Source organism: Diplotaxodon limnothrissa, linkage group LG19, assembly GCF_057381915.1.
Source record: "Diplotaxodon limnothrissa isolate DT_005_m linkage group LG19, D_limnothrissa_male_GT1.1, whole genome shotgun sequence".
In the NCBI taxonomy this organism is placed as follows: Eukaryota; Metazoa; Chordata; class Actinopteri; order Cichliformes; family Cichlidae; genus Diplotaxodon; species Diplotaxodon limnothrissa.
Genome location: NC_140614.1, coordinates 10708915 through 10721607, shown reverse-complemented (window position 1 = coordinate 10721607; position 12693 = coordinate 10708915). Strand labels below are relative to the sequence as shown.

The window sequence follows — 12693 nt, the reverse complement described above, 5'->3', positions numbered from 1 at the left end:
CTCGGAGGTGAGGGGCTGTGCAGTTTATATCCACGACCCAATAAACACTGATGATGTAACTGCATGAGCACACGTCTGCTTTCTTACATTCAAAGCACAAAAATGAATCTTTGGATTCTGCTCTAAACTCACGTCTGTCTGGCCCACACATCGCAGACTAACTGCAGTTTTTAAAATCCAGCGTGCTCGACACGTCCGGGCTGATGATGTCAGACGTACAGCAGCAAAGCTCAGAGAAATCAAAGCATAAAGGTTCAGGTGGGAGGAGGCAGGTGTGCAGGTGAACGTTAGCAGGTAGAGGGCTGAGGGCAGCGTCATCCTCACTGATGTGCTTCTACCGTTAGTTGTCAGGTGTGTGTCTGAGGGCGGGGTCACAGCTATTTAATGGAACAACAACATCATTTCCCTGTGGTTTATCCTCCCTCCCTGTTCCCCTCATGGCCTTCCTCTTCCCGGGAACCAGTCGAGCAAGTGCAGGGAGGGAGGGAGACAAAGGGGGAGAGGGAGGGAGACAAAGGGGGAGGGAAATTAGGAAGCTGGGAGAAACAAACAAAGAGAGGTGAGAAGAAGACGAGGTCGCTGCATTCAGAGGGATGGGAGAGCTGAACAGACCGAGCCCACCTGTCAGCACAGGTAAACTCAGCTCGATACATCTGGATAAATCACTTCCAGGGAGGAGCGGCTTCCAGCAACACGCTAAATAACCTGACTGTGATCAGGATCCACGGGGTTAACAGAAAAACAATTGACTGGTGTTTAAAAGAGCGAGAAGCCCCGCCCACATCCAGTCCAGCCCTCGTCAGCAGGAACACGAAGAGACGGCTGTGCTCAGACATGCAAAACGACACACACACACAAACACGATTCCTGGGAGAGGCAGTGTGTGTGTGTGTGTGTGTGTGTGTGTGTGTGTGTGTGTGTGTGTGTGTGTGTGTGTTACCTGCACAGCACAGCCCAGAATCAGCAACAAAAGCCTCTTCAGTTCCTCCATGCTCTTTGCTGAGGGAACAAAACAGAGAAACTCGTGGTTACAGTCACGCCACGGCTCGATACACGGCGCCATGATGTCACGCCACAGCAGCAGCGAGGTGCGGCAGTCACGCCGTCCGACCTCTGAGAACATCTGAGAAATAAATACAAACCACTTTTCAATCACACACACTGGTTTAAATCCTGCATCTTCAGCAGAGCGAAGGGCTGATAAAGTCTGTAAAGACGAGGCTTAAAGCATGAAAGCTACACAACTCTGTCACACACACACACACACCCGTTTTCCCAGGAAACCTCCAGAATTTGGGACCCCTGGACTTGATGAGTGTGTCTAATGAAACCGTCTGCACCTGTCACCTGTCAGCACAGCCTGGCCTCAGGTGTGTGATCAGCTGATCTCTGTGCACAGACGCTCAGTGCGTTCGAGCGTCTCAGCTCTCCTCACTGCGAGGACACCGTACGGGTGGCGCGTATGGACGAGCCGCCCCGGAGCAGCGGGCGGTCTCGTTCTAACAGCTGGGACAAAGTTTGAAGGGATGAGCACCGCCTGCTAGGGCTGCTCAATTAATCGAATTTTAATCACGATTACGATCTGGGCTTTCAACGATCATTAAAAATGACTGAGCCGATTATTAGCCCCTCCCTAATTTATCCGCGACACCTTAAAGGCCGGTCCGTGAAAATATTGTCGGGCATAAACCGTCCGTGGCGCAAAAAAGGTTGGAGACTGCTGATTAAGAGGACCCGAGGGAAGCTCGGAAAGCTAAGCAGAAGTTATTTGGAGAGTGACTGCCGTTGGTTGAAAAGAGAGTTTAAAAGAAAAAAACTTCAGTGGTGTTGCACACTATTTTATATTATTTTTTTAAAGTCATTGTTAACCCTTTAAAGCCGGTCAGAGCAGCATGCTCCGTTTTGCGTAACTATTTTTAAATCCCTGTAGAACCTGAACCGTGTAAGCTAGCGCAATAATTTGTTTTGCATATGAAACCGGAGGAGTTGTACTTACATCTGATGCCATCAGCTTGTCCTCGGTCACGGTTTCGTTCCACATATAGCTTTGCAAAAATTGCATAAAAAGCGCTTGCAGGAACAAAAACATAATATTCCAGAAACATGCTTTGCCGTTCCTATCAGCTGTTCGTAACACTTCCCACAGTGAAATGATGCACATGCTGTTTTCTTTGCAAATTTGCATCATAGGATTGTTTTTTGTTTTTCCTGCAGTAGTCGTGTGCTGCAGTGTGCATGTGCTGCTGAACTTGGGGAGCCGCTACAACGAGTCTTCAACCTCAGTCTGCGACTGGGGAGAGTGCCCGCCCTATGGAAGACATCCTGCATCGTCCCGGTCCCCAAAAAGAACCGGCCCAATGAGCTGAATGACTTCCGACCGGTGGCACTGACGTCACATCTTATGAAGACTCTAGAGCGGCTCTTCCTCAACCTCCTCCGACCACAGGTACAACATGCCCAGGACCCACTACAGTTTGCATACAAGGCGGGTGTCGGAGTGGAGGATGCCATCCTGTACCTCCTACACAGAGCCCACTCACACCTGGATGGGGGAAAAGGCACGGTCAGGATCCTGTTTCTTGACTTTTCCAGTGCCTTTAATACCATCCGGCCCTGTATGCTTCAAGAAAAACTGAACAGGATGGAGGTGGACCCCTGCCTGGTGGCTTGGATCTCCGACTACCTCACCGACAGACCACAGTACGTCAGGCTGAAGGACATCACGTCTGACACAGTGGTCAGCAGCACAGGAGCACCACAGGGAACTGTGCTGTCCCCTCTTCTCTTCACCCTGTACACCTCTGACTTCTGCTACAACTCTGAATTATGCCACATTCAGAAGTTTGCAGACGACACAGCCATCATGGGGTGTATCTGGGATGATCAGGAAGAGGAGTACAGAAGTCTGGTGAGGAACTTTGTCGCATGGAGTCACACAAACCACCTGCAACTCAACACCTCAAAGACTAAGGAACTGGTTGTGGACTTCGGGAGGTCTAGAGCAGGTCCACTGCCGGTTCAGATAGAGGAAGAGGAGGTGGAGGTGGTCAACAAGTACAAGTACCTCGGGCTGTGGGTGGACAATAAACTGGACTGGTCATGCAACACAGAGCACCTGTATAAAAAAAGCCCAAAGCCGACTGTACTTCCTCAGGAGGCTGAGGTCTTTTAACATCTGCAGGAAGCTCCTGAGGATGTTTTACCAGTCGGTGGTTGCTGGAGTACTTTTCTATGCTGTGGTGTGCTGGGGGAGCAGCACAGCAAAGAGGGACTCATCCAGGCTGGAGAAACTGATCAGGAGGGCTAGCTCTGTGGTCGGCATGAAGCTGGACACTCTGGTGACAGTGGCAGAGAAAAGGACATTAAAGAAACTGATGGATATTATGGACAATGCTGGGCATCCTCTGCACACGGCCATTAACAACCAGAAGAGTCTGTTCAGTGACAGGTTGCTTCTCCCAAAGACAAGAACTAACAGACTTAAAAACTCCTTTGTCCCACACGCCATCAGACTGTTTAACTCCTCCCTGGAGGGGAGAGGGAGGGGAAACAGGAGGACAAAGGAGGGGGGAACAACTAAGCTGTAGTGCCTCTTCACCTCACTGTGCAATACCTTTAGTGCAATACTTTTGTAAATAGTCAACGGTGCAATAGACTCAATACTTGAAATGTGCAATTCACTTGTATTTTTATTTTTATTCCTATTTATTCTATTTATCCCCTTCGTATATTTTATTTATATTGTCTCTGTATTTATATTTATATATATATATATATATATATATATATATATATGTATGTGTGTGTGTGTGTGTGTGTGTGTGTGTGTGTGTGTATTATATATATATATATAATATTCTGTAACTCTGTAACTTCTGTCGGTGCTGTGCTTTTTTGGAAATCGAATTTCCCAGAGGAACCCACCCGAGGGATTAATAAAGTTCTATCTAATCTAATCTAATCTAATCTAATCAGTATATAAAAATTGCTGTATCTCCAAAATAAAACTATGAAGACACTAAAAATAAATTTCCTGTTGTTGTAAACTATTTTTTGCAACTTTATTGTATTTAAAGTTTTGAGGGATAAGCCTCTTAAATTTCTCCAAGTAGAAATATATGTAAACAAAACAAAAGCGATTTTCAATTTTTTTTGTAGTTTATTGCACTTTTTTGCAATTTATGTAATTACTATGGACTTAATACATACATATTAGTAAAATATGGGCTATAACAGTTGTATTGATGTATAGCAACTTGAAATGCTCCCACAAATGGCACTACAGCATGTAAAAAAAATAATATAAGCTCTGGTGGACTTGGTTCTATAGTAGGTCTTAAAGGGTTAAATATAGGGCTGGGCCATATTATACCGTTCACGGTAATACCGGTATAATGTTAGGCAACGATAGGAAAATGAAATATCGCGATAGAATGGGAGTAAAACGCGCATGCGCAGTGCCTTTGTTTTCATACGCACATGGCCGATTGTTGAGTGAAACAGATGAACCAGAATTGGTTTGTAAAAATGGTGCAACTTCAGTGATGTGGAACTGATTTGGTGTTTGTCCGTCAGATACACGACAAAGCACATTTTTTTGCAGAACATGCAAGCGGCCGTCGTTATTGTCGTATTTGTCGGACTAAGATGCTCTTAAATCTGGGAGTAATCTGGGTCCTAAACTCCGTATTCTTCAGGTCAAACAACACTGCAGCATCACTGAGCGTTAAAAACTCTCTAAATTCTTTCATCTTTAATAAAACGATCAGCATTGCTGCTTTACCAGGTGTAACTATAAAGTTTAACTTCCAGGCATCCATGAAAACAAAAGTTATTACATTTAACGGAGTTAGAAGTTAGCAGGAAGCTAGCGGAAGTTAGCTCGCTAGTTTTGCTAGTTACCTAAGCATGATATTGCATGTTCTGACTGAGAGATTTCTGAAAAAAATCAAACGTACAGCTCTGCTATCACTTCCAACATAAATGAAGACAGGAAACTAAACAGCAGTGACGTTTGTAGGGTTACTGAAGTTGGGCTAGCTGGTATATAATGATGTGCTACGTGATCGCTAGCGACACAGCTATGTTAGCATAACATAAACAGTGAAGCTGGAGGACGAACACTAACACTTTTCCACTTATAAAAGTTAACGTTAAGGTTCTTCATGGTTAGAGACAAATGCAATCGCATGGCAGGATGCTGTAAACGTACCAAACCTCAGTCAGGAGAACAACTGAGATAATCCATCCACAATACGAGGTTAGTCATTAATATACTGCAACATGGGAATAGAGCAGCTGCCAGAGAATTCAACATTAATGAATCAATGGTACAGAAGTGGAGGAAGCAAGAAGAATGAGTTTAATCAAGTTTGATTTATCTGACTGCTTTGTTTCGCTTAATGTGCCTTATAATCCCGTGCACCTTATGGTCCGAAAAATGCGTACTGCACACTGCAGTTTAATGTTGCAAAGCACCTCTTTTTAACTTCAGTGGATATTATACATGGTTATGCTCAGGATATGTCAGCCCATTTCTACTGGAAATGCCTTTTGGTTAAACTTTCAGCAAGGAATTTGCATTTGCACTGTTACATTTTTATAAAGCTTTAATGTACATAAAAACCAGCTTCTTGTTTAAGTGAAAATAAATGGAAGGTTGTCTTTTTGCGCTAGTAATGTTGTGGAGTTGTATTTTGTCTCGCATCAATTATATCGTCAGTTATATCGTTATCGCAAATTTTCAAATATATATCGTGATAAATATTTTTGGCCATATCGCCCTGCTCTAGTTAAATAAATATCGTCAAATAATCGTGATCTCAATTTCAGTGAAAATAATCGTGATTATCATTTTTGCCATAATCGAGCAGCCCTACCGCCTGCTGCACCTGCGCAGATGAGATGGACTCGCGTGTTTTCTGATCCTAACTGGACTGACTGCAGTTTATCTTCACTGCGCTGGTCGGGCGCTTTGATCAGCGTGTGGAGTAGAGCTGGGCGATATAAGATTTTTTCATATCACGATATGTTTTTTTCATTTCAGGCGATAACGATATCTATCACGATATAAGCCAAATAACTATATTTGTAAGATTTAAATGTGCCGTTGCTCACAAGTAAAATGTGAAATAATCAGCAGCTTGTTTTGATTTAAATATTTATTTCCCATAATAAGTTCAACAGGGTAGATGTACTTAAGGAACATGAGACTTTTTCAGATAAATAAAGGCAAATATTGCAAACTACACAAAAGGCAGCCGCTAAAGCGTTTAAGTTTCAAAATAGAACAAACAAAACAGACTAAATTGTCAATTCCACTTAGAAATTATTAATTATAAAAATAAATCTTGGTTTGTTTTACAGAAGAACAGACAAAACTGACTAACTTTTGTCAATATCAAATAAACTGAGAACTAAAAGGAAATTCTCAATCTCTCCTTGTTGTATAGCTTAGCTTTTCAAACAGTTTTAACAGTTACTTTAGTCTGACAAAAGACGAATGACGAATTAGCGCTTCCAGTCAGAGACTGAGGCTACGTCCACACGTACACGGGTATTTTTGAAAACTGAGATTTTCCGTTTTCGTTTTAAAAAATAATCCCGTCCACACATAAAGGCAGAAATGAAGGAAAACGCTGCTATGAACATGCCAAAGCAGCAGGTGGCGCTAGATTCCTAACCGTGCAGAAATGTTGGCCAATCAGAAGTCTAGAAGCCTCGGTGGGAAAAAGTAAACAAAGCTGGGGCACAGAAGCAGAACCGAGTCGTATGTGTGGAGGGACAGTAACTGTGTGTATATATGTAAGCATTTAAACACTGCAGAGAGTAGAATTAACAGTATTGTAGAAATTCATTTCACCGAAACAACGTGGCGCACAGTGTGACGTCAAAAAATGCGCACACCTTTGACGCTGTGTTTTCTCCGTTTTTCTAGTCCACACGTAAATGCAAAAACGGAGTTTTCAAAAATCTTCGTTTTCAGTGACCAAAAACGCCGTTTACGTGTGGAAGAAAGGTGCAAACGCATAGAAAAATCTGCGTTTTCAAAAATACCCGGGTACGTGTGGACGTAGCGCATGCACCAGTTTATTGTATTTCCAGACTTGCTTTCGGCACAATTTACAGTGCAAGCTACTCTGTTTTTTGTCAGACTTGAAATAGCCGAAATACCTTCACACTACGGAACTTCTATGGCTCTTCCGTTCGACAATCTCTCCGGCATTGGAACCATCATCTGTTTTCTCTTCGGTAACCTTCGGTCACGCTCGGTTGATTTTTCTAGCCGCCACACTCGTGTCCTCCATTACCCGGGCGGCACGGTGGCTGGCTGCTTCCCAAACAAATACACATGTGCGGCTTGGCACTTGTGCTGTACGTAACAAGTCACGTGACGTGACGCTGCAGCTGTGATTGGTTCAGCTCTGCACTACGTAATTTGGATTGGCTGTTTTTTTTTTTAAAGAGGACAAGAGCGGCGAGGTCTATCGCGATAGTTTAATTTTTCTATCGAGAAAAAGTTATATCGCGATACATATCGTTATCGTTCTATCGCCCAGCTCTAGTGTGGAGGTACATTCACCTGTGGAGGTGTGTCGACGTAAGCGTTACCTGATATCGGGTCCTTGGCGATGCAGAGGATGTTGGGCAGCGGCATGACGATCAGCTGCTGCAGCGTGTCCTGTGACCGAGCGAAGAAGGAAAAGTGTCATTACAGTGACGATGATGACATCACATCAGGAAACAAAGCGTGCTTAGCAATGAGGCGTTCAATGATCCACGTTCAGACCTTTCACATGTTCCCACCGCCAAAATAAAGGTGTTAATATTTCTGCGTTTTATAAATATTAACATGCCAGTGAGTCCTGCAGAGGCTAATGTGTGATCCAGTGTGCCTAAGAGGACCAGCTTCATTCACAGGTACAAGCTTCAGTCACTCGGTTTGTGCTTCATGAAATCAGAAGATTGTGTGTGTGTGTGTGTGTGTGTGTGTGTGTGTGTGTGTAGTCAGCCAACAGGAAACACCCTGCTGCTGACAAAGTGTGTGTCAGGAAATAAAAAGCCCACAAGGAGGGAATGCTTTCCATTCCAGAACACTGTCCCACACACACACACACACACACACACACAGATTTAATATGAACACTTTTCAAAGCAGAGCAGAGGAGGTGGGCCTTCATCAGGTCAGAGGAGGGCTGAGAGGGAAACGTCCTGATCGGAGTGTTTACAGGAGGAGGGAAGTGGCTGTCAGCAGCAATCCATCCAAACCTGCCCGGTGTCTCACACACACACACACACACGCACACACACACTCGTATTTATCCACAGCCTGGCACTGATGGCACAAAGCAGACCCCACCCTGCCATGTGACCCCAGCTCAGCGTGTGCGGGAACGTGTCAGAGCTGAGCCTAAAATCCACCAACGTTTCAGGAAAAGTGGAAAATTAAAGCCAAGTTTACAAAGTTTGAATCGTTTATCTCGATGCTCTGAGCCGTTTTCACGCCTGCAGCTCTGAAAGAAGGAACTGAGCATTTCCATGTTCACACGTCGGCCTGCAGCTGATACGTTGGTCCTGGTTCTGGTCCACAGATCCTAGACCAGAACCAGAACCTGCAGCTGTTGCAGAAGCACATGGAGGAGATGAAGTGCACGGGAAATTCAGAAAGGTTCCCGTGCCCCTGCAATCAGCTCCAACTTTGGTTTCAGTAAAGGAGACGATCGAGATGGTCTGCAGGTGGAGTCTGTCGATGCGCGGTGTGACGGGACAGCAGGCAGCTACAACAGAAGAAGAAGAAAACATGGCTGCCAGGCGCTCGACAGTACAGCGTGGAGAGAGACAACATTTCCAGGAAGAAACCTCTTTAAAACAAATAAACAGCAGGTCACATGACTCCACATCTGTGGCAGAGACAGTCTGAGGTGTCTCTGAGCTTCCAGAGAAAAGTTCGTTCTTGTACTTTTGGTCAGGAATGTGCATCACTGATTAACGACATCATCACATGTAGCGTCGCTCGGGGTCGAGTTATGTTTGTTATCAGTGACCGGCCTGGTCAACGTCTGTGGCGAGACGGCACAGTACAGACAGGAAGTGTCTCAGTGACCTCCAAATTTAAGATCACTGTTTAAATCAACAGCTAGGACTTTGGGGTCACCAGGGGTCAGGGGGAGGTTTATCTGAGTTTGACGCACACCACAGGTAAGCTGAGCTGATAATGACCAGAGGTACAGTAGGTGTCTGCAGGACTGCATTTTACCATGAACACACACACACACACAGTCAGCTGTGCTATAGCGTTGAGGTGCCTGCAGGTAATGTTACACTGGTCTGTACAGGTAACATGAGAGCCAACCAGGCTGCCTGCTCTCTCTCACACACACACACACTCTACAGCATGAATAAAACATGTGTCCTGGCCACCATCTGTCTGTCAGCAGCGTGAGCTTCTGTCTTTATCCTGAATGTGACAGACTCACCGACTCTCACACACACACACACACACACACACACACACACACACACACACACACACACACACACACACCAGTTTTCCTTTTGTCTGTTTTCATGAAGCTCAAGCTTACAAGTTACACCAGGAACAAATCTGCAAGTTAGTCGTGCTGGCTGATCCTACATCCAGCTCAAAGCATCGTCGCCGTTAAATACACAAATGAATAAAAACACAAACACAGCTTGGCTGCAGTCTGATTGAAGCGTTTCAGCCGTGAGAGTTTTAACTCGAATCACGATCTCGTCCCCAGCAGGATCTCTGAGATGAGATCGATGCTGCCGGCAGCACTGACCCATTTAACAGGCCTCAATCCTCGGCCCGCTGACACACTGGGCTCACGTTTCTAATCCCAGATCAATGAAACTGTGGCTGCCAATGAGAGAGCCGACGTCTCCCGGGCCGCCGGCGTCTGCGTTCCAACAAATTCTCACCAATTTAAAATGCGAAGTGCAGACCAGACTTCAATGAAACGTGCCAGCAGAGTCCGCGGGCTGACGTCAGGCCACAGACCTCAGCAGGACGGAAAAAGTGCTCGATGCAGCGGAAAATAAAAGCTCCACAAAGTGTCAGTGCTGCTGGAGCTGCAGAACAAGTTTACTACAGAAACTGAAGAAAGAAAACCACCATCAGACGCTGCAGCGCGACCGCAAAGACCGGGCGAAGCTCAGCGGAGCGTGAAGTTTAACCTCGAGGACAAAGGAGACCTCCTCAAACAAAACTCTGAGAGCGACAGTCGGTTTACAACAGTAACACAGCATCACAGCTCATTTCTAACGACGACCCGAAACTGTCTGCACACTCCTGTGAAGCTCAGAAGTCCGTTTCCTCAGGCTGTCATTTAAACGCAGCGTCACTATAAAATACTAAAATTAATCTGATTAATCTGACAGGAGAAAAAGAGGTAAAAATTAGTCTGATTAATTCGTTTGTTTTTCACCAGGAACAAATTAAATGCTTCAGCTTACGTCACTGAAACACTTTATGGCAGGGTTACTGTACGGAGGACCAAAACATACAGTTAAAAATAAATAATCAGCCCAAAAAACCTAAAATGCAGCCATTTAATACATCATCCATTATTTTTTATTTATATATATATATATATATATATATATATATATATATATATATATATATATATATATATATATTAGGGGTGCAACGATACACAAAATTCACGGTTCGGTTCGGTTCGATACTTTGGTGTCACGGTTCGATATTTTTTCGATACAAAAAAATGTTCATGCATTTTTAATTTGTCATTTATTAAAATTATAAATATATATTTTAACTCAAAAGTACAGTTTTTAAATTTAACCCTAACCCTTGTGCGTGTTTTTTATTTTGACAGCGAATGCGCACCTGCGGACCACTTATGTGCAGCCCTGGTTATTTAGCTCGTCATATTGCAGCCACAGAAATTATTTTGTCCATGAAACCATAAAGCTGCACTTTCTTTTTGCCTTATAGTCTGATTTGTCATAACTTCTCCGTTTTGTGGTAAGCTTTTCTTTGGCTGTCACTTCTTCACCCTGACCTGTCTTATTTGGCTCAGCAGAACTGAAATGCTTTTACACACGCACTCACATAAGCTCAGCGACTCTCTGCGCGACCAACCTCTCACATGTTTAAGCTTGCTGCGGGAGATTTCACTTGTCATGTTTGCATAGTAAGCTAACGATTGATAAGACGATGTCAGAGGAATTGGTGCACAAATTATCATCACTCACAGATCAGTGCTGTCGCTCTCTATACACAGTTCGCACGATTGCAAAGTGAAAGCAAAAAAACAAGCGCAAATTCAAACGCGATTTCAATATGTCACATATTGACAGTGGCTCACCGATGCCAATGACATAATTACCCAGCTACATTTCTGAAAGAATGCAAAAGCATTGACATATATTTTTCGTACAATAGCCCAACGGGCAGGGAAGAGATAGATTTTGGTAGCCCGACTGAAAAAATCGCTAGCTCCGGGACGTCGGGCTAGCGATATTGCAAGCCCTGTATCTGATTGAGGAATCACTCATCTTTGGAAAAGAGAGTTTATTACAGAGAAATGTCTCTTTCCAAAATAAAAGCTATACTATCCGCTTCTTCTGGGCTATATTCTCAGCAGCATAAGGAGAATCATGTGCTAACAGCTGTCTAAATGACTCGGCTAAAGTTAGTAGCATGCTTGCTTTTTTTTGTCTGCTTCCACTTGTCTTTGCACTAGGATGATGTCGGCGTAAATGTGCAGTCATATTCGTTGTGTTCCCGCTAGTGCTTTCAGGTTAATCTCGTTGAAATGACCTTAACGCCACAACACGGCAAATCTCCGTTAACGAGCTACCGCCGATCGCTCCGTGCATGGGGCTAGACGGCCAACACGTTAACGAGCTAACTGCGCTAACACACTAGTTCACACCAATGTAATTGAGCATTGCATGGCACATCCAACATACTGTTTTACTTTAGTCCATGACTCGCTTACCTTCAGGGTCATACGTCACATGAAAACCAAAATAATTCCAAACGCCAGATCTGAATGAGGTTCAATTTGCTTGTTGCAAGCAGAGCTTAACTTCTGTCTCGCTAGCTTGCCCTGCGCTCTTCCTTCTGACTATGCTGTCTGTGTTGAGCGCTCAGTGGATCTGCGCTGGACAGTGCAGCCTAGGCGGAGTAGTCGAACACAGATTCACTGAGCGCTCAACACAGACAGCATCGTCAGAAGGAAAATTGATAAAATAAATTACAAATGTTGTATTGTTCGATACATATGCGTACCGAACCGAAAGCACTGTATCGAACGGTTCAATATCGATACGAATATCGTTGCACCCCTTTTATATATATATATATATATATATATATATATATATATATATATATATATATATATATATATATATATATATATATATATATATATATATATATATATATATATATATATAGATAGATATAGCAGCTGGATAGCGTAGTGGTTAGACTACACGCCTTTGGAACAGAGGATCGCAAGTTCGATTCCTGCCTGGGGCGTCTGTATCCAGTAAGGGTCCTAAGGCTAGACCCCCTATGCTAAGCAAGCCTACCGCAGACATGAGCGAGACAGATAAATATGAAGGCATGCCGGCTCGGACGTCGCCCGGATCAACAAGGTCCGCGTCAGGTGTTGAGGAACCAGGGCACCCTGA

The 12693-nt window shown here is 44.1% G+C and overlaps 1 protein-coding gene across 1 annotated transcript in view; it reads right to left on the bottom strand.

Moving 5' to 3' along the window:
- Nucleotides 1-12693, bottom strand: part of ccdc88c (coiled-coil and HOOK domain protein 88C) — a 66996-nt gene that overhangs the window by 40100 nt on the left and 14203 nt on the right. The window contains exons 4-5 of the mRNA XM_085343256.1: nt 7612-7681; nt 941-999 (exon numbers count right to left, since the gene is read on the bottom strand). Of these exons, the coding sequence (XP_085199382.1) occupies nt 941-999; nt 7612-7681 (129 nt within the window). The remainder of the gene's footprint in view (nt 1-940; nt 1000-7611; nt 7682-12693) is intronic.